The following is a 21445-nucleotide window of genomic DNA, read 5'->3' on the forward strand; positions in this document are numbered from 1 at the left end:
TTAAGTTAGGTTTCTAGTCCATAGTCACAGGGGACGCCCATTTTTGGGCTTCCCGACCCCACTTGCCATCCTGCCCTCTTTTTTACACTAAAAATTCATTTGAGCCTCGTCCCCGTCCTGATTCCTCTGGACGCGTCCCTTGTGACTATGTTCTAGTCAGTCTCGTTTCTCTTTTTGACACGGTTTTCTTTTCAAAGAAATAGAGATCACTAAAGCTCAAGGAAGAGTAGAAGTGTGAGGAAAAATAAAGAAGATAGAGTAATCTTTTATAGGCAAGTGTGAAAGAGGGGGGGGGGGGGGGGGGGGGGGGGGGGGGGGGGGGGGGGGGGACGGTGGGGGGGGCGGTGGCAAGGGGGACGCGCAAGGTGGGCGGCGCAGGGTGCTGTGGCAAGGGGCGGGGCAGGGACATGTCACACGGGGCAGGGCAACGGGTGCGGTGGCAAGGGGCGGGGCAGGAACATGGCACACGGGGCAGGGCAGCGGGTGCGGTGGCAAGGGGCAAGGCACAGGGGGGACACGCGGTGGAAGGGGGCGGCGACGAGGGGGGGTGGCGGGGCGCGGTGGCAAGGGGCGGGGCAGGGGGGCTATTTCATCTTCATCTCCTAACTTAGTTTATCAAAGTGCTATTTCTCTAAAGAGTAGCACATAATCGTGTTGTTTGAAGATGGCCCAAGCACATCAATGTTGATAACCACTTTGTTCAGGATTACATCGAGGGTAGTTGAGTTTTTGTTTTACTTTAAACAGTCTTGTAAATTTTCTCACCAAGTGTCTTACCTCGACTTACACTGAATAATCTTCTTCAACAATGTGGACTTGGACCAACCATTTGGCACTAAAGAGGAAGTGTTGGAGATATTTGAGCTCTAGATGGTGACATCTTAGGTTGCATTTTCATTTTTAGTCTATTTTCCTATTTATTATCTTTTATGCTGATGTGCCATATTTTTAGATGATGTTGCACAATTTTTTAGGTATTAATGCCATGTGTTGTCATTTGATGAGGTGGCATTTAAATGAAGCCCTAAACTCGATCCCCCCCCCGCCCCCCCCCCGCCTCTTTTTGATGAGTGTAGGCTACTAATGAGTATATAGGTGACTCTTTGCCTTATCCAATCGAGGATTTCAAAAAGTTTTAAATACAAAAGCAATAGCTAATCATTTTTGGTTAGTTTTTGTAAGTCTAACCTGGAGGACAACTGTCTTGCGATCTTGGTTCAATATAATGGTTTGATTGTGGATATGAATGGTAACATCGTTTTGATGATGCCAAGGCATCCTTAACAGTATGTCAGTGTCCCAAGTTGAGTCAACTTTGCGTTGGTACCCTTGAATGGTGACTGAAAGAGCACCAATAAGAGGAACAATTGTATTGGGATCTCTTGTGGCTAGCTCTGCTTCGATACCTCCAACAAATGGGTCGTACTCAAAATCCATGGTTTTCAAAAAATTTGGATGGATTAAGTTTTCAATGGCTCTAGGATCAAAGAAGATATGTGCTTTATTGCCATGAATCTTTCCATAAGCTCTGCATAATTCTTTAAGGTATCGGGAGTAAAAATTGCATAGATATCCGGAACAAGTCTTACTACAGGAAGTTGCTCAGTTTGTGTGGACAAAGATAAGAAGTGTCTTCCATCTGGAAACATTTGAAACACTTGCCTTCTTGTTGAAGAATTTCTCATTGGCGAGCAGTAAGGGGAGGTTGTACAGGTAGAGTCGAAGTGTCACGAGAATGTGTCACAATTGACAGGCCTATCATAGTGTGCCACATCATCACTACGATACCTTCTCTCTTCCTCCATTGGTTAGGGCTGCCACATCATCACTTTTGTGACAGAGGAGCACTCTTTCATTGAGGTTTTACTTTTTGGTCATTCTCTTCTCTCACACTTTGTTTGTCTCCTCTCTTCATTCCATGCTTTGAGATCAGCTGAATTTATACATGAGAGAACTACTAGAGCTTGATGTTGGGTTTTCAATTATGCTCAATTCTTCGTTCTCTGTTGGTGTTCTGTGCATGATACATACGACCCTTGATTATGTAGTCACCTGTTGGATTATTATCAAGACTGATTGGCTCTCTCAATCGATAACAATAGCAACATTGTCGCCAATAGTTGCTGACATGGCACTGCCACGTGGCACAAAGTAACAAGGGCAGCCAGATGCCCACAGTTTTGACGGTTGTCCAACAATGGTGCCCACATTCAAGCAGTACACACGATAGTTTGTTGTCATCATAGTGTATTGGAAATTTGGCATTGGCACTAGCAACCTAGAGCGACCGTATTACCTTGGTATAAAAATGCCTCCCTTGTTTAATTGGGGATGGTGGCATTGTCTCTCTTGTGTCAAGAATGAGGCTTGCTTGGGAGGTATCATGCAGGTAGAAGCATCCACTTTATGAGGTTTCTCTCACTCAAAATACACACATGAAGACACAGTCTTCATCAACTGCATCAGCATTGGTAATATGCATGCTACATCTCACTCTGCTCGATGATGTGTGGAAAACCATAACTCCGGGCATTTGCATGTGCACGCGTGTGTTGCCACAGATGCATGTGTGTGCCCTCTTATGGTTCGTGAGTTTAAACTTTGCAGACATTATATGGAGAGATAGTTATCGTTTACTTTTTGAAATATTTGTGCCTCCTCATGCATGGTCACACTTGCAGGTCTTATATGCAACTATTCAAGGCCTTTTGTATCTATGCCGATTTTGGTATGGTTGCATCAGTATCATGCCACATATCTAGACAAAGTGACAAGTTTCTGTTAAGTTTACCAAACGGTGCATGCCATAAACCTGTGGCACTACAGGAACTTACAAGAGGAAATAACCATTTACTTTGATGGGTCAAGTGCAAACGTGGGACTCTACCAGTAGCATGTGCACGCGTGTTTGCCACAGATGCATGTGTGTGCCCTCTTATGGTTCGTGAGTTTAAACTTTGCAGACATTATATGGAGAGATAGTTATCGTTTACTTTTTGAAATATTTGTGCCTCCTCATGCATGGTCACACTTGCAGGTCTTATATGCAACTATTCAAGGCCTTTTGTATCTATGCCGATTTTGGTATGGTTGCATCAGTAACATCTTACATCTTATTGATAACTATGCTAAGTATGAGCACATAATTAGGATTGATTTGGGATCTAGTCTCACAACTCTTCATCATTCCACTAACTATTCTACTTGAAGTCATTAGAGCCTTAGTTAGTCGTGCTTGTTGCCCTTGCTCCCTTTAATGTAGCTCATCCATATCTTTCTCTCCCTCTTCCTCTTTTGTGACGCCCCAAAATCTGGGCGCATCAGGTTGAGGTTTGTCTTAAGGGCTGGCTCGGACGGGACACGGCTCAGGTGGGCCCGGCTCGGACGGTACTGGACTAGGGTCGAGGGTTGTCTTCCAGGGGGCCTGGGCTCGGAGGGACCGGCTCAGGTGGGCCCGGCTCGGACGGGACCGGCTCGTGTCGAGGGTGTTTTCTTCAAGGGTCCTGGCGCGGACGACACCGGCTCAGGAGGGGCCCGGCTCGGGGTGGTTGCGTTCCATGGGTCGACGGCCGTGTTGGCGTTTCTGCAGGGTCTTGCGTTCCGGGTCCCTAGCCCCACGTTTAGCCCCACGGGAACTTGCGTGAAGTCCTCACGCGGCACGATGTGCGTGGAGTGTGGTTAGCGTGTATATGGTGGGGGCTCCCCTCCGTTGGCCGTTCTCGGAGGCTCAGTCCCCTTATATCTTTTGTTGCTCCCCCCCACCCCCCTCCCCCCCCACCACCCCCCCCCCCCCCCCCCCCCCCCCCCCCCCCCCCCCCCCTTCTCTTTTGTAGTTTCAGTTTTGTAGTTTTAGCTTCATCAACTATGTTTTTTCTTTAAGCTGTTCTCTTATCTCATCATATTGCTTCTCAATTGTCCTTGCTTTTATGTATAGTTTGCAATTTCTCCATTTTTGCTTAAAATTTGCTTGTTTCTTCCATTGCTTGTGTTTTTTTTGTTGTTCCCGTTTTTAGGTCATGTGTGTGCGCCTCAGTTTTACAGGAAACGTAGCCCCCAACATTGGCAACGTCATTTTCGCTCGTCCAAGCAAGGGATTCTTTGAACCACTCCATAACGGGTTTGAACCCATGGCTATATTTTTAATTGAAAAAGGTGAAGACTCACCTTGGAATTTAAAACAAAAAGGACCATTTACAAACTAAAATAAGTCTTTTTAAACGAATGGTTGAAAAGGAAGTCACGAGGCTCTTCAATAAAGGGACTAGGATTCAAAAATTTGTAAGCCTTTCTCCTTACTGTGAAGGCATGTTTTGTCGAATCAAAAACCACTTATCAGGTCCATTCTCTTACTTTTTCCATGCAACGCTACAAAATTTGCACGCGCGCACGCGCACACACACACATATATAGAAACAAAGCATTTTTTGCCGAAAAGAAGGAGAAAGCTTCCCTAAGCAAAGCTACTCTTGGATTGATTGATAATAAATGGAGATCTATGTACTCATGCATATGTAGGCTTATGTGAATTATGAAATGTGGATACCTTGTTTCTTGTGTGTTCATGTAAAATATGTTGTAAATAACTCAACTTTATAAAACATGCCTTGGGTGAATAATCTTCTCTTCTCTCTCTCTCTCTCTCTCTCTCTCAAGTCATCAAAAAGATTTTTGAGGTCTTTTGATATTGTTCCTACGATGTCAAAACTACTCTTCTTCTTCTTGATTGATGCTAAGGAGAAAGTGGTAGGCTGGGGGACATGATATCTACATACCATACAAAAAAGATAGATAGGATGGAGCTATATATCTATTACTATTCCTCTAGCAACACACTTAGCACTAGCTCTCTTGTCTATTGGTCTATTGTAGTCAATCTTGTTGGCCTCTAATTCACCGTCTGTCTTGCTCATCTTTTGCAAAAGGTCCAAAGCACCTTGCATGTTGCCTTTTCTCTCAACACACATGCAATTGTATTCGCCTTTCCTTTGATTGGTTGGGACACTCCCTCCCTTGTCGCCAATGATACCCACCACACCCCGCACACACTACAAGAGGCTATTCATATTAACGACGCTCACACAGCGACGCTCAAAAAAAAAAATCTCGGCGTCGCTATGAGCGTCGCAACTTTCTTTGTAAATTTGCGACGCTTATAGCGACGCTCATAGCGACGTCGGCTGGGCTAAAAGAATAACCGAGCGCGCCCAAAAACTCAGATCTCAGATTTGAGTTTTTCGGCGCCCTCAAGCAAGGAGCAAGTAACGCTCTCCCTCTCTCTCTCTCTCTCTCTCTCTCTTTTTCTTCTCCACACACACACACACACACACACACACACACACACACACGAGGAGAGGAAGGAGAGCCAGGTATGCTCCTTCCCTCTCCTCATTCTCATGTTCCCTTCCCCTCTTTCTCTCTCCCTCTCTCTCTCTCTCACACACACACATAGTGTTTTTGAGAGAGAGAGAGTACAAACAAAAACAAAAACGCACACACACACATACATAAACAAAGAATGCACACACACATTGAGAGAGGAAAAGAGAGAGAGAGCATGCATGAACAAAAAACGCACGCATTGAGAGAGGAAAAGAGAGAGAGAACATGCATAAACAAAAAACGCACACATTGAGAGAGAAAAGAGAGAGAAAACATGCATACGATCCAAAAAAACGCACACACATTGAGAGAGAAAGAGAGAGAAACTAATTTAACGTCGTAGGAAACTAATTAAAATTAAAAGACCTAAAGATCTAGTCGACGAGGAGTTGAACTCAAGACCTATTATTCAAGAGGGAAATGGCATAATCAATCTATCATACTTGGCATGGGTGATAGAAAGGTTATACCATTTATCTCTTTTTATTGGCACACACATCCACACACGCGCACACAAACAAGAAGAAGAGAGTTATAACGTCGTAGGAAACTATCTTAAAAGACGTTAAAGATTAGGTTATATGTAGACTTACATTAAATTAGATTTAGGTTTATTTTTAACTAGATTTACGTTTATTTACGCTAGATTTAGATTTACGTTATATTAGACTAGATTTAGGTCTCCATAGACTGCGATGCCTGCATGAAGCGGGTGAAGAAAGCCCTCAATGGAATATAGGGTATTGCTGCCTTCACTCATGGTGGGCTCCGTCGATCCAAAAGTACTGGTGAAATGTCTTCAGAAGATAGGGAAGAGGTGGATCTTCAGGGCGGCAAGAGTCACTACATCCCCGACACAATGACCATCTAGACAACCTCTAGTCATTCAACAGCAACTTCAAAGTTAGTAACAAGAGCAAGAACGGTCTAAAGGGCCAATTGTTGTCGTCAGATGTGGATGGAGATGAGGCAGCGTCACCGCCGGAAGTTAACTCTCACATCTTTAGTGATGAGAATGCCAACTCTTGCCGAGTTTAGGGAAAAATTATGTGTTAAATCAGTTTTAAGGTTCTTATAATCCCTGTTAGTTTAGTTCTTTGTTTTTAATATAACATAATTTACGTTAGATTTAGATTTATGTTATATTAGAGTAGACTTAGGTTTATTTAGGTTTACCCACACACACACACACACACACACAAGAAGAAGAGAGTTTTAACGTCGTAGGAAACTATCCCAAAAGACGTTAAAGATTAGGTTAGATGTAGACTTACGTTAAATTAGATTTAGGTTTATTTTTAGTTAGATTTACGTTTATTTAGATTTACGCTTATTTACGTTAGATCGAGTCCACGCAAGAATTACTTACGGTTTAGGGTTTAGAGTTATACGAACAGTGAAAAGATCTACTGTGAAAAGATGTTAAGATGCTGTGAAGTGCTACAACTAGAGAAGAGGCAAAGGGGTTTTGTCCACTACATGCAGTATCATGTAGACGTGGGTGTGTAGATTTCTTGTACCCACAAATATAGGTATTGAACAATAAAGACGAGATTATAACCCGGTGGTTCTGATCTCCGTGCACCTCTAGACCGAGGTGTGCAGGGATTGGACATGACTAGACAATGTGAGGTAAAGAGAGAGAGAGAGAGAGAGAGAGAGAGAGAGATAAGACGAAGAATGCCAATAGAATATTAAATTTGTTGTCCAAGTTATAAGTTTTTTATCCTCATTATGAGTAGTGACGAGGATGTGGGACCGTCCAACCGAAACACCTATCTCTCAATGAGGGTCTTATGTCCTTGTAATCAATGCAAGCATGCTGTGCGACGGACAAGACGTGTTTCTTTGCAGCACGTTCGCGAATTTGGCGAGTTCGATCCATCTATTATAGATCGAGTTGTTGCCAATTATAACTCGTCGGACTCTTATGCTGGCCAACAAGCAGCAATCTTGCAACCCAATAGACGTGTTCGCAGGCGCTTTGGTCAAGCAGCATATGTGAGGCCACAAGATGTAGCCTCTGACAGCTCGGGGGATGATCATGCAGAGCACATTCCCAACGAGGCAATGTTTGAGCCCGAGATTGATGAAATGATCGAGACGATCATGGATTCAGAAAGGCTTATCTATGATGATATGAAAAGTGAAGCCGATACGCCATTGTATAATGGAGCACGTATGTTTAGATTGAAAGCACTCCTGGTTCTTCTCAACATGCAGGCAAAGTTTGGATGGAGTGACACTAGCGTCACAGCGCTTTTCAGGTGATCTATTACAATTAGTTTACTTTAATAAAACTCTAAATGTATAATGATCTGATAGATTTTTATACGACTGTATCATATTTTTATGTTGTGTAGATTGCTGAAAGAGCACATACTACCAGCTGACAATGTGATGCCAGATTCCCGAGATGAAGCAAGAAAGATTTTGCGAAACTTGGGGATGGATTACAATTCTATCCACGCTTGTCCTAATGACTGCATTCTTTTCAGAGGGGAATACATAGACATGGAGAAGTGTCCGAAATGTGATTCCGAAAGATATCGAGTAGATCTCCACGGGACAAAAATTCCACAAAAGGTTTTGCGACATTTCCCTCTGCTTCCTCGCATCAAGCATTTCTTCGAATGTAAGTCCATGGCCGCCCTAGCATCATGGCATGAGGAGAATAAATCTTCGGATGGTGTGCTACGAATTCCTGCAGATTGCGTAGCCTGGAAACATATAGATGGAACATGGTCGGATTTTGCCAGGGAAGCTCGAAATTTGCGCTTAGGCCTGGCTATGGATGGCGTAAATCCATTTGGTCAAAGATCAACATCTTACAGTGTATGGCCCGTTGTCATCGTCAACTACAACATTCCCCCGTGGTTGACTACGAAGAAGGGGCACCTATGGCTAAGCTTGATTGTGCCAGGGCGATATAAAGTGGGGAATATGGATGTGTATCTTCGTCCACTATTGGAAGAGCTACAACAATTGTGGATTGGCATAGAGGTGGTGGATATGAGCCGACACACAGGACGACAGAATGCTTTGATCAGAGGCATTCTAATGTGGACCATGCATGACTATCCCGGGCTAACAGAATGCTCAGGTGATCTATTGACACTCCTCACTCAAACACTGTATATCTTGTTTTTTCCCATAGTTGATCTATTATCATGTGTATACATGCAGGGCTTCAAACAAGCGGATACAGAGCATGTGTCACATGTGGACCTAGACTGAATGCACGTAGGGCACCCTCACTGAAGAAGCAAATCTACGAAGGTCATCAAGCGTATCTTCCAGAGAATCATGTGTTACGCGACGGCTTTTTGGGAAGAGAGCCACCAAGGATGTCTGCACAAGCATGGTTAGAGCAGAAGGAGATGTGCGATGACGGATTGCCTCCAGGGATGAAGAGACTATCTCTATGGTATGAGTTACCATACTGGCCCCGACTCATGATCAATCACTTGCTCGATCCAATGCACATATTCAAGAATGTGGGTAATCTACTATGGGACCATCTGACCGGCAAGAAAGATACTTTGGGAGCCAGAGTTGACCTTAGAAATGTGGATCGTATGGAGCAATATTGGCCGCAAACAGCGTCTGATGGATCGATAAAACTCCCTAAAGCACCATGGATTTTCACAGGAGCCCAAGAACGCAAAGTAAAAGAGACCATTCGATCTTTGCGGACCTCCACTGGCGTAATGCACTCGCTCCGAACGTGTTTTACTAAAGAAGGAAAGCTTACCGGTTTGAAGTCACACGATTGGCATAAAATGTGTCAGGTACGTTCATAGTGGACTTTAATATCATTGCATAAAATGTGGACTTTAATATCATTGCTGCACATACTTTACAATTTATTTTACCGGTTGCCATTGAGGGATGTTTGTCTCTTGACATCCGTAACACAATCTACAAACTTGCAAAGCTGGTGCAACAATGTTCGACGAGGCTCTTTACCCTCCCCTTCTTTGCCCGCCCCCACACCAGCCACATCATCGCCATCTACGCCAGGTTTTGCACGGCTGACTGTTCCTAGAAGCTACACACCTCTACCTACTCCGCCAGGAGCCACCCCACTCGACACTCCTCGCTTCGAGGCCCAGACGCCGGTGGAGACACCTAACGTCCGTACCCCCATCGACACGTCGCTAGAGACCCCTGCCGGGACACCCAGGTTCACGCGTCACCGGCCAGAGGGCTTGTCTTACTCCATTGACTTCAGCGGCGACATCATCATGGATGATGACGGCAAGAAGGTGTTCTCGCGCATGCGTGGTCTTTGCTCTCAGCTGTTTAGACACTACATACTAAACAAATGGAGTGAAGTACCAAGTGATTTAAAAAACAGAGTCATTAGCATACTTCATGATGAGTTTCCCGTTCCAACACGGGATCAGCGCTTCAATGAAAACCTGATGAAGATTCGAATGCGCGAATATTGCAAACACAAGCGTTCCGAAGTGCAAAAAGCAATCAAGAATGGGTGGAACAGGCCAGATTGGTTGGCCAAAGAAGATTGGAAGAATGCGAAGAAAGCAGCGCGCGAGAATCCCGATAAGTGGAAGCAACAAAAGGATGCTGCCAGAGCGCGAGTAGAGGCAGGGAGCTCGCACCACTTGGGGAGCGGTGGATGGGCATCATTTGAGGCCGATTTTGTAAGTGTTTTCACATTGCTCTTTATGTTCGATAGTTTAGGGTTTATGAGTTTTTTAATTCTAACATAATGAAATCTTTGTATGTTTTGACAGTGGTCGATGACAGGACGTGATCCCACACCGTACGAGCGCGAGTACGCAGGCAGGAAGGGCTTAAACGCCCTGATGGACATTCTCAGTTCTCGCGGCGGCATGGTTAGTATTAGGGTTTACTCTTTTTTATTTTTTGTATTGTTTTATAAATGTCGTTATGTGTTTATACTTACTGAAAGCTGTCTTATTGTCTTTTTTTGCAGAATCCGACAGATACGCCGCTTGGACGCGATGAGACGTCTGACTAGACGACGTCAGTTTAGCCGTAGCTAGATAGCATTAGTTTAGGGTTTCTCATAGCTTATGTATCATGAGACGGATTTTATACGTCTTTTTGAACCATGTAGATTATTACATTTGTCACCGGAGTTCCTTTTGCCAATCAATTCTTTATGCCTATGATGTTGTACAATTGTCATTATTACATTTGCCAATCAATTCATTTTGCCTATGATGTATTCAATTGTCAATTTTGCAAACAATGCGTTTTGTGGGTGACTATTTTGGGTCTATTATCTACCCTTGCACTTTTTTTAAAAAGTGAATCAAGTACAATATGGTTGATGGGTGGCAGGGCATTCAATGCCCTGCCACCAAAAAAAAAATCTCTCAGGTGTCGCTATAACCGTCGCTATTTATGGCTCTGTAGCGTCGCTATAGTCTGCAGTGTAAACGTCGCTATCAACGTCGCTATGAGCGTCTCTATATAGCGACGCCTATAGCGACGCTCTCGTAGCGACACTCGTAGCGACGGTTTTAGCGACGTCGGGGGTTATAAAAACCCAATGTATTTCCGTCGCTAACAACGTCACAAGAGCACACAACCTCTTGTAGTAACATTCACGACATTACTTGTCAGATTCCACATTCGTACGGGCTCTAAGGTAAAGGAGCCAACTTAAGGACAACTAGAATGTAGGAACCAATAGAGGAAAATACAAATTGAAATGACTCTCTCTCTCTCTCTCTCTCTCTCTCTCTCTCTCTCTCCATCCAAAATTCCCTCTTGAATAGCATATCAAGATTGAGTTCAAGACAAGTCAAGTAGATAATTGAGGTCTCATGGTATTATTCCCGCATCACTAGAAACTTCTCTTCTCCGCCCCCTTCTCTCTCTCTCTCTCTCTCTCTCTCTCTCTCTCTCCACAGACCCTCATAATTTTTTTGATTTTCATTGTTATCTGTCAATGAATGTAATTTTTCTTTTAAAAAAGCAAGGAGATAAAATGTACTTGTCTCTAGCAGTCGAGAATGTTGATATCATTGGAGGTAACAAAGTGTGAAACCATGACAATAGTCCTTGCAAAGTTGTTCCTTGATTCTTGCAATCTTTTGCCTTACTATACCGAAGATACTACACTTTGTTCAATTTGGCTCCCTTGGTATTGTTCTCTTTGAGTTGGCACTTAGTATGGGAACCTTGTCAAAGGATTTTGGACCAATGGACAAGTTCTTTACCACATGATTCAATCTCGTGCATGGACTACAAATGTCATGAACCACTTTATGGGCATTGAACTTGAGATATTTATGGGGTAATCCATATACTCAAACAATGATTGCTGATTGCATGTAGGAAAACCTTATTGCAGTTATCAACAGTTAAATCCTAATCCAGGCAGTTTGACACATGATTTGCAATAAAAACCAATGGCATGTAATTGTGGTTGTGATAGGTTGTAAAAATTATTTTGTAGGCTACCTAGGAGCCAATTAGCTATACCTTACATTCTAAATCAATCTTGATCTTTCATTCCAAGGAAGCAATTTTGCTAGTCTGATTTTTGAAATTTTCAGTTAAAGAGGATATAGATATCAATCATTCCAACATGGTTATACTTGACATGTTATGAGAAAGCTCATCTTTCCAAAAGCATGCTGAGGGTTGTTACTTAGTAGCTCTTGTGTCTTGTAGCAAAAGAAATAAGCTCACACCTTTTTGAAAGTGTCTTTTACTAAAAGTCGCTTGCTTGAGTACACTCACTATCGTCCAAAACATGCTCTCCAGTAATACGAGAATGCCAAACAAAAGGATAAATCTAGATTCCTGTAAACAAGTGGACAAAAATTCCACTTTTACTAGTGACATAAGCCCTGTGAGGTCCTTTGAGGCCTCTATGAAAAGCTAGGGCATCAAAATAGGGTAAGTTGGCATGATAGAAACAAAAAAAATGCTTTACTTTGAAAGATGATTTGATCAAGAATGGGTGAGCATCATATGTGCAGCAGAGTAGCATAGCAATAACCGTCATGGAAACTAAATGACCAGCATATATTATTGCACACTCTTAGTAGGCCTTACAAAGAATGGCTTTGAGTCAAATTGATGTGAGCTAGTACACTATGAACATTTAAAGTCCAACCGAGGTGGGGTATGCGGGGTACTTGGTCTTGTACAAAAAAGCATGTTGTCCTCAAATGTACCCCACAAAAGGCTAGAATCACCAACAAGGGGGGATCCAAAAATTGGAGTAAGGTTGTCCTGATCAATGTTTGTGTGGTATTGCATGCTCCCTTGATGCCAACTGAAATCTCCGTCTAAATGATCCCAAGCATCATTTGCATGTTCTTCCTCATGATCTATACTTGACGGTATGGATGTAGATGATACATCCAAAGTATTACATAGAATAAAGTGCTCTCCTTCATCAACACATGGATACATGTCTCCATGCTGTGGTAAAGGACTTTCTTTGCAATTGTAGCATATGGCTTCAAGAGGTGTAGTATTTCCTCCAATCTCACTAAAGGCTGTAAAGGGTACAATGAAATCTTCTTGTGGTACTAAAGGTGTTCCTTGGTGTGGAGGTGAATATGTCAAACTATTGTCCCCATGTGTGTTGAGAATACAAGGCACTGATAAATTGTATGCAAATGGGGATTCTTTTGGGGATTCAAAAGTACACATGGTTTTCTTTTCATCACAAGGGATGGTTGCAAACCTTGATGGTACTTCATGATTTGCATCTCCTTCCATGGAGCTAGCCCTTTTGTAGTTCACCAATGTGTTGGATTGCCTTTGCAAGCCACTCATGATATTTCCAGCTTGGCAAATTGCAACATTAACATGAGATTGCAATGTCAAGAATTTACTAGAAGGACAATCATCCTCAATTTTTCCTTTGGCCTCTTTTGGCTTCTTTATGTTCATATCAACTCCCCTTTCAAATCCTTCATGAATGGTGGAATTGCATATTTTTGGCCCTAGGTGGATGCCACTACCGTTTTCATTTGAAATGTTTTTTAATCCGTTGATCAAGTTAGTATGAAGGTTGCTAGAAAAGTAATTCAACTCTGTCAATTCCATGCTTGGCATAATTGCATGGCTATTGCCCTCACTTGTTGATGACGGCATGCAATGTGCATTGTTGCTATTTTTTTGTATGGTTTCAAGTTGTCCAAATCGTTGATTATCAAGCCTAGAGCTTGGTGGGTTGAATTGTAAGGGACTTCCATGACTAGCATCAAATGGATTACCACAACAACTATTCAATCTAATCTGTGTTTCCATGTTAGGATCTTTTGTATAGTGAACCATGTTGGTCTCTGATGGACATTGTGTACTAGCTAGAGATGTAGTGGATGTAGCAACACCAATCTGAGCAGGAACAACAACTATGTGGGGAGGAGGAGGGGGGGGAGGAGAAGGTGGCAATAGAAAGGGTAGATGTGTCTCTGGATCGATGCCCATGGCACGAAGCCTCTTCTTGATGTGGGCATTCCAATGATTTTTGATCTCATTGTCTGTCCTCCCAGGAAGCTTGCTTGCAATAAGAGCCCACCTATAGAAGAAAAATACTTCAAAAATGATATGGTTAAAAAGAAAATTTATCGAATTTTTTGATTATTAATCATGCAAATAATTCATATCTTAGGTTAAATCATATTCCAATTCAATTGTAATAGTGATAACCTTTTATGAACATACAATGTGGAATATTTTGCAATCATGCATTTCATAACCTACTATCATTGCACAAAAATTGAAAACAAGAGAAAAGAACACATTGAAACAGAGACTAAAGAAAAGTAACGTGTTTCTTAGCCAAAAAAGGAAAGATGCTTACACATTTCATGTACAAAATAGGACACCCAAATCATGCCAAGTGGGTGCCTTCATTTAAGCCTGTGAATCTTTCAAATTCAAGTTTGAGCTACAAAATAGCATTCCTCACCCCTTCAAGTAATGGAATCAAGTGAGAAAAGAAATGTTAAAAAGTATTTTTGACTAGTTGTCAAGATAAAAAGAAAGAAAGAATAGTTGAAAGGAATTTCCTTTGTATTGAAAGGAATAGTTTTGTGGCAAAGTTAACCTCTTGCTTTTATGCTTAAAAATTAGTGCAATAGAGGAGTCAGCAATCGAATAATGTGGCTAAGAAAGGAAGAACAAAAATATTCAAAGGCATAAAGGTGTTAAATACAAGATTTGATGGTGTTCAATAATTTAAATATAGATACAAGAAGGGTTATATAAGGGTTTTGTTTCAAAAAGCTATATAGTATGTCACCTAAGTGCCAATTAAAGTCAAGGTTAAAGTGGGGTGTGATGATGAAGTGTGAGTTAATTGATGACTAGAGTAACTTTTCAAATAAAGGTTTTGATTACATTTATCAATCACGATTGGATAGTTTAAGGGATGATTATAGTTCCATCGCTGTCAATGTTAGTCAAATAGAAGTGGCACATTGGAGTTTCTTTTGACGACGGCGATGCAGTTGACTAGGTGCCTAATCACATGATCGAGAGAAAAAAAGGTCCCCACCTATTGCCAAGATGGGCATGAAGGTGGATGATGAGCTTTTCCTCCTCTGGGGATATGTTTCCTTGTTTTAAATCTGGTCTTAAGTAGTTGAACCACCTTAATCTGCAGCTCTTTCCACACCTCAAGAGCCCTGCACACATTGTTGAAATGTCTCTCTCTCTCTCTCTCTCTCTCTCTCTCTCTCTCTCTCTCCATCTCCATATACGTATAAACAATATGTATATAACACACTCATCCATTTTGTCCAATAATATGGACACTCTCTCAAACAATACCATCACTTCTTCAAAGACATGTATGCTGCTTAGTATTAGTGCTATTGCAACAAGAACTTTATTAGGAACTTAGGGAATTTTTAGTAAATGTAGGAGTCCTTAATAAGGACTAGATGGCCATATGATCATATCTTAGTCTTTGGAAACCTCCTTGAGGTTGTATTAAGCAATGATTGCCAAGTTCCACTTTCATAAATTTGGTCAAGTTTTATTCACACGGTCAAATTTCTATTTTTATTTTTGTTGTTGTTGTTGTTGTTGGTTAGGATGCCCTGGCTCGATCCGAGCAAGGTTGCTATCTGTAAATTTTTTCACTTCAATAGCTCATTCTTTGCAAAGCATTGAGCTAGGGTTGCTATCTGTAAATTCTTTTACTTCAATAGCTCATTCTTTGCAAAGCATTGAGCTTGGTCATGTCAATGTGATGCAAATGCTAATGTTTTCCAAGATCCAAATATTGTTATATATTCACTACAATAATCCAAATTCCATATCTTAAATGCAGTATCTTGATGGCTAGCTAAGCCTGCTACATATTGTGTCCAAAAAAACCTTCTTTCTTGACTGTTTTCTTTTAATTCTCTTTGCCGATTTTTCCATTCATCTTGACTTTAAATTTCTCAGCAATAGTTACCCAATCCCATCTCTGTTTAGTTGTCATCACAAAATCCATAAGAATTCCCAAAGCGTGAACACTTTACCATTAGAACCGTTTAAGAGGAGCATCAAACAAAACAAATTCAAGCCATGCCAAGAAGAGGTCATTGTAGTGTCTTCATTAAATGGAAGTCGTATCATCAACAAATTAAATTAGTATTTATTGCCCATAACTCCGAAACATTCTATTTTTTTTTACCTTGCTGGGTCTCATCTCATTGATTGAAGCTTGAGCTAGGGACCACATTGGATCAAAGACAATGTTTCTTCTCACACATATTTTTTCCTTAAACATGTAAATGTGAATATAAATATAAATATGAATATAGACATATGTAAGAACTGATATAATCACAATTTTTCAAGAATAAAGACTTAAGTGCATCAATATAATCCAGAGCCTAATGAGCTTTGAGTGACATCCCATACTGTACTCAAGGCTAATCACATAAAAAAAAGTACACATTGCATGATGTCTCATGAAAGAGGAATACAACTAATCCATTGATTAAGGGATTATTGGCCGTTGACAAGATTATGTTTACTTACGTAAGGTCGATTATGCAAGCAAGCACATGAATTGAGCTAATACAATGCAGTACAAGAATGAAACTAGGGTGTGACCATTTGCATGAGGTGATATCAAGTAGTGTATTCCTTTTGGATCTTTAAAAGGAAATTTCGACAAGTAAAAGCAATAATTTTGCAGATGATATTAAGATAGGTTATTAATAAGAAATGCTTGAAGTTGTTCATTCTAGCTTCATGTGCGTGTGTATATATGTGTGTGTGTGTGTGTGTGTGTGTGTGTGTGTGTGTGTGAGAGAGAGAGAGAGAGAGAGAGAGAGAGAGAGAGAGAGAGAGTTTTTAATTAGCTTGTAGGGACAATCCCAAAGACCTCTATTGGATGAGTCTTGAACTCAAGACTTGTTAGTTAAGAGGGAATGGGGATAACCAATCTACCACACTTGGGGTGATAGAAAGTTTATTCAAGCTTCCTCTTCTTGTTCAAACACACATACACACCAATGAGAAGAGAATTAGTTTTTAATGAGAGAGAGAGAGAGAGAGAGAGAGAGAGAGAGAGAGAGAGAGAGAGAGAGATGCTAACCTGCTGCCTTTGGTAAAGAGCGCCAACCACCTTCGCCGTGGGTTTGAATGTAGTGAATGAGACGCCTATCCTCTGCTGAGGTCCATGGCCCCCTCTTCAAACCCACCTTCTCACAGCATGGAGACCTTCCCATTATGTGTCCTCTTTTGCTTTCTCTACTTATCGATGCCCACAAAAATGATTATGTCGCACCTGCAAAATATAACACTAAACTTGTAAGCACTCTTGTTTACACGCACACGTGCACACACACACACACCCCTACCTCACCTTCCTACTAAACCTAGTCTCTCATATTTTTCCCTTTACGTAAGATTTAGTTCTTTCATTTACAACCCACACACAATCAACTTTCATTTACACTTTGTTCATCACTAATCATCTTTCCAAATTTAACACATGGCACACTCTCCATACAAACCACGTAGAATGTACATCACAAATCATAGTAATAAACAAGGATGAATGAGTAATCTCAATCAACAGTGAAGTTTCTTCTTCTTTTCTCTCTCTCTCTCTCTCTCTCTCTCTCTCTCTCTCACACACACACACACACACACACAAACAAAAAAAAACACGGTTTGATGAACGCTAATTACCTTTCCAATAGAGCACATGGCACACTCTCAAAATGATAGTTACTATGAAAAATCGTGCTATTAATCACGATGAAAATTAATAAGTTTCAATTAACAACCCAATCTCTTCTTCTTGACTTTTATGATCAAGATGATCATATTTTACCCTAACCACCCTTTTTTTCGTTTTGGGTTGGCCATTGGTGTCTTTGGTAGCTAAGTGGTTATTCATAATCTCTACCCCTAACCCACAGTTCATTAACTATTTTCCCACCAAGGAACGTATCCTATATGCTCTTGCTCTTAACTATATAGTTCATTAACTATATGCTTCATACAAACTTATCACGAAACTTCACTTACTCTTGGAATGAAGAAAACAAGGTATTTGATATGAAAGAGGATTAGTTGATCATCAAGAAATTGATACAAAATGGAATGGAATGATATGTTTTGTACTCTTAGTACTCTCTACTAATGAAGCTTAATATGTTAAGAAGGTTAGTGTTAAGCCTTTTAGAAGGTTAGAAGCCTACACTCAATCATAAGCTGAACGTTAAGGCTTTTTAGAAGGTTACAAGCCTACACTCAATCTCTGTGAAATGCAAGAGTTGTGTGTGTGTGTGTGTGTGAGAGAGAGAGAGAGAGAGGGGGGGCTTCCTTAGGCTAGCTATAGAAAAGAGTGCACACCTTTCCAACCATCAAACTTTATACTAAACCCTATTTTTATTGAGGCACTTCATTTGCAAAGGCATCAAGCTTTAAAAGTCAGTTTTTTATTGAGGCACTTCATGAGAAAGTGTTTCTTTTTTATTGTTTTGTGGGGCATACAACTTGTTACAAAGGGGGGGGGCTCTTTTCATTTGTTTTTGTGAGACAGAACTACGCACCACAACACACTATACCAAAATTGAAATGCAACATGTAGCCTATCCCTCTCTCTTCTCTCTTTTGAGATGTGGCATGCTACAACCGCGTATACGGAAAGCACAAAGGCAACATATGGAACGCCCAATTATTTTCTTGAACACTTTTCTCACTTCTACTAAATCCCTTACATAGAAAAATACGATTGATCATTTAGAGCTTATATGCATGCGTGTCCGCGCACACACACACACTCTCTCTCTCTCTCTCTCTCTCTCTCTCACACACACACACACACACACACACACACACACACACACACACACACACACCCTAGAGTGCTTACTCTAATTTTTTCCTGAACAAAATGTACAACTTTTGGAACATGTCAGGAACATGTTTAACCCATGTGATGCACTTCAATATTCATCAGTAATCAGCTCCCCACACACGTGTGCGTGCACTCATAGGGGAGGAGGAATATAATAAGCATCTTTATTACCGCTTTTTTTTTTTGGGGGGGGGGGGGGGGGGGAGGGGGGGTCATGCACTATAGATTAAATCTTAGAGCATCTACAAGTTGTGAGGCATCCTTTCACAAGCAGTTGGTGAGCGTGCCCCTCTGTGGGGGTTGCTTATCATCGTTATGGACCCCGAAGGGCTGATATCGGACGATAATCATGGCACTCGGGGGGCGTCTGATCCCTCTAGTCAGGACTTTGTTTTCTCAGTAAAGGGGAGGAAAAGGGAATCTGATTCATATGCAAATACTACCAACCCGCAAAACATCTTGAAGCCCTCTTCCTTTGTTGCATGTACACTGGATATTCTTCACGGTGCGATAAAGAGAAGCTAGAATAAAGTGAAAGATGGGTACATGATGTAGACGGAGTTCAACCTAGATGCAACACTACAGAGCCTTGTGGATTGTTGCACCCACTCGATTGTACTTTATTGTATGGCGGTTGGAAAAGGCCTTTATGTGGCTAGTTGTGCCTCCAAGCAAACTGTGCAGGATCTGGTTATGAGAGGAGGCATCAGGGAGCTTCGCATTTTGCTTATGCTATGTCTTCGATGCCCAAGTTTTTCCCAAACAAAGAGTTTATGGACTTGTGTCTGGTATGGGTTACACTCAAGGGCTTTTCTCTTTGGCTGCAGGACTATGTAGATTCCATAGCTGTCTTGCTGGGTAGGGTGCTGTTCATTCTGAAACTGCAGTGTGTGTAAGATCAGGCTTGGAGCTAAACGTATGTGTTTTGTGAAATATGACCAAGCCCATCCCCAAACAAAGCACTCTGAGGGATCTCTAAAGATGCTATCTAATAGAAATAGTGGAACCAACAGTAAAAAGAGTAGCGAATACCATACAAAATAGAGAAAATGTTTTCACAATTCACAATTGACTTATTCTTAAGGCCAAAAATGAGTTGACAATCTGTTTTCTAAAAATAGTATGGGAATAAATACTCATTATTCGCATGTTCGTATATTTTTTATGTAACTTTCATGCCATTTTGGCTTTAATGAAACCAATTTGGAAGGCAGCACAAGCTAGAGGGAGAGCGGCCACAAATGTTGCTTGGGTCATGTGGGGAGACACAACTTTATAACCACTTTTGTGAGTACATTTTTATAAATTTTCATAATGTAGAATCAAGAATGAGCCAAAAAGATTAAAAAAATATTACTTTGGGTCTGTTTTCAAATAAACCAAAGACTATATCCTCCCCCCCCCCCCCCCCCCTCTTCCTTCTTGCGCAGAGATCGAGATGGCCACCTACTAGGGAAACAAAGCTGTGTAGAAGTCATTTCCACTAGCACAACTATTTGTGAGTATTGTTTGTAACTTTTCGTGGGGTTCACCATTCAGTACCGCCCTATATAACGTGCTTTCGCGGGATATTAAAAAACCCCCTCTTTTAACATGTCTGAATGAATAAAATGACCCCTTATTTTAGAAAAAAATTTCAGAATTGAATATAAAATCCCTTTATTTTAAATTCCCTATATATTTTTTACATTTTAAAACCCCTCCTTTCAAACTTAGATGATACATTAACATGATTACATAGTGCACCTCCAGAGGTAACTTTGGAATATTTTGTCAATCAAAATGTTTTTTGAAGTAGTTTTTGATTGTCTGCTGATCTAATTTAGCTCTTTTTTATGCAAGAGGTTCATGGTGAGAGAGATGTCGACGTTGCCAAAGAAAAGGAGCAAGGTAGAAGGATAGTCAAGGAGCATGCTCATGTAACTTCCTCACAAAAATCACCTTTGTGTATTGAGGAGAAGGACGATGACGAGTCTGATAGTAATAGCCCTCAGTGTGGCATTTGGTTTATTCTAGACAAATTGATCATTTAAATGGATTGACATTATATATATATATATATATATATATCCACATATTCTCTCTGTTTTAGTTTTCCTTGTCTATTTGAATAGTGTCACGTTTATTTAAGTTTATTTTCAAATGATGAATAAGTAGAAAAAAACATACTATGATCATCGATACTTTTGACTTAGGTCAAGCAGGAAAAACATACTATGATCATCAATAGTTTTGACTTAGATCAAGCATCACTAATTTGGTCACCAACCGCTTTTTTCTATAGTGTATGTGGAATGCTCGTGAGTGTACACTATCCACTTCTAATATGTGTATTTTTTTTGTGTTGTTGCGTGTTATTTACGTGTGCATATGTGCCTATGTGTGATTAAGGTGTGTGTATGATATCTGTGCATGCATGATATGTGAATGTGTGTCACTATTTTGTGTGTGTGTGTGTGTGTGTGTGTGTGTGTGAGAGAGAGAGAGAGAGAGAGAGAGAGAGAGAGAGAGGAGCTCCCGTCATTTATGAAACAAAAAGTCACTACATCACTTAGGTGCCACTTAGCAGGTAAATTAAATGGTGTTTCTTAAGCAACACACATCATTGCTTATGTAACATTGCTTAAGCGATGCCAAAAGCATCACTAAAAGCATCCAATACACAATGTTACCATAGCGACACCAAAATGTGTCACATAGGCCATGCAAAACAGAATCACTATG

At 41.1% G+C, this 21445-nt stretch overlaps 1 protein-coding gene across 2 annotated transcripts; it reads right to left on the reverse strand.

Annotated features, from left to right (window-relative positions):
- Positions 1-12392: 12392 nt before the first annotated feature.
- Positions 12393-18205, reverse strand: LOC147441370 (uncharacterized). Of its 2 annotated transcripts, none has more exons than XM_086483022.1 (4): positions 17887-18205; positions 16946-17137; positions 14903-15032; positions 12393-13921 (listed from the first exon to the last, which is right to left on the reverse strand). In XM_086483022.1, exons 2-4 carry the CDS (start codon positions 17076-17078, stop codon positions 12481-12483), a joined length of 1704 nt encoding a protein of 567 aa, XP_086339148.1. In that variant the 5' UTR covers positions 17079-17137; positions 17887-18205; the 3' UTR covers positions 12393-12480. The 2 variants fall into 2 exon arrangements, with proteins under 2 accessions (XP_086339148.1, XP_086339149.1); XM_086483023.1 differs by lacking the exon at positions 17887-18205 and adding an exon at positions 17545-17839.
- Between the last annotated feature and the right edge of the window lie 3240 nt (positions 18206-21445).

The sequence above is a fragment of the Adiantum capillus-veneris genome, chromosome 15, assembly GCF_014529385.1.
Source record: "Adiantum capillus-veneris isolate H3 chromosome 15, ASM1452938v2, whole genome shotgun sequence".
Classification (NCBI taxonomy): domain Eukaryota; kingdom Viridiplantae; phylum Streptophyta; class Polypodiopsida; order Polypodiales; family Pteridaceae; genus Adiantum; species Adiantum capillus-veneris.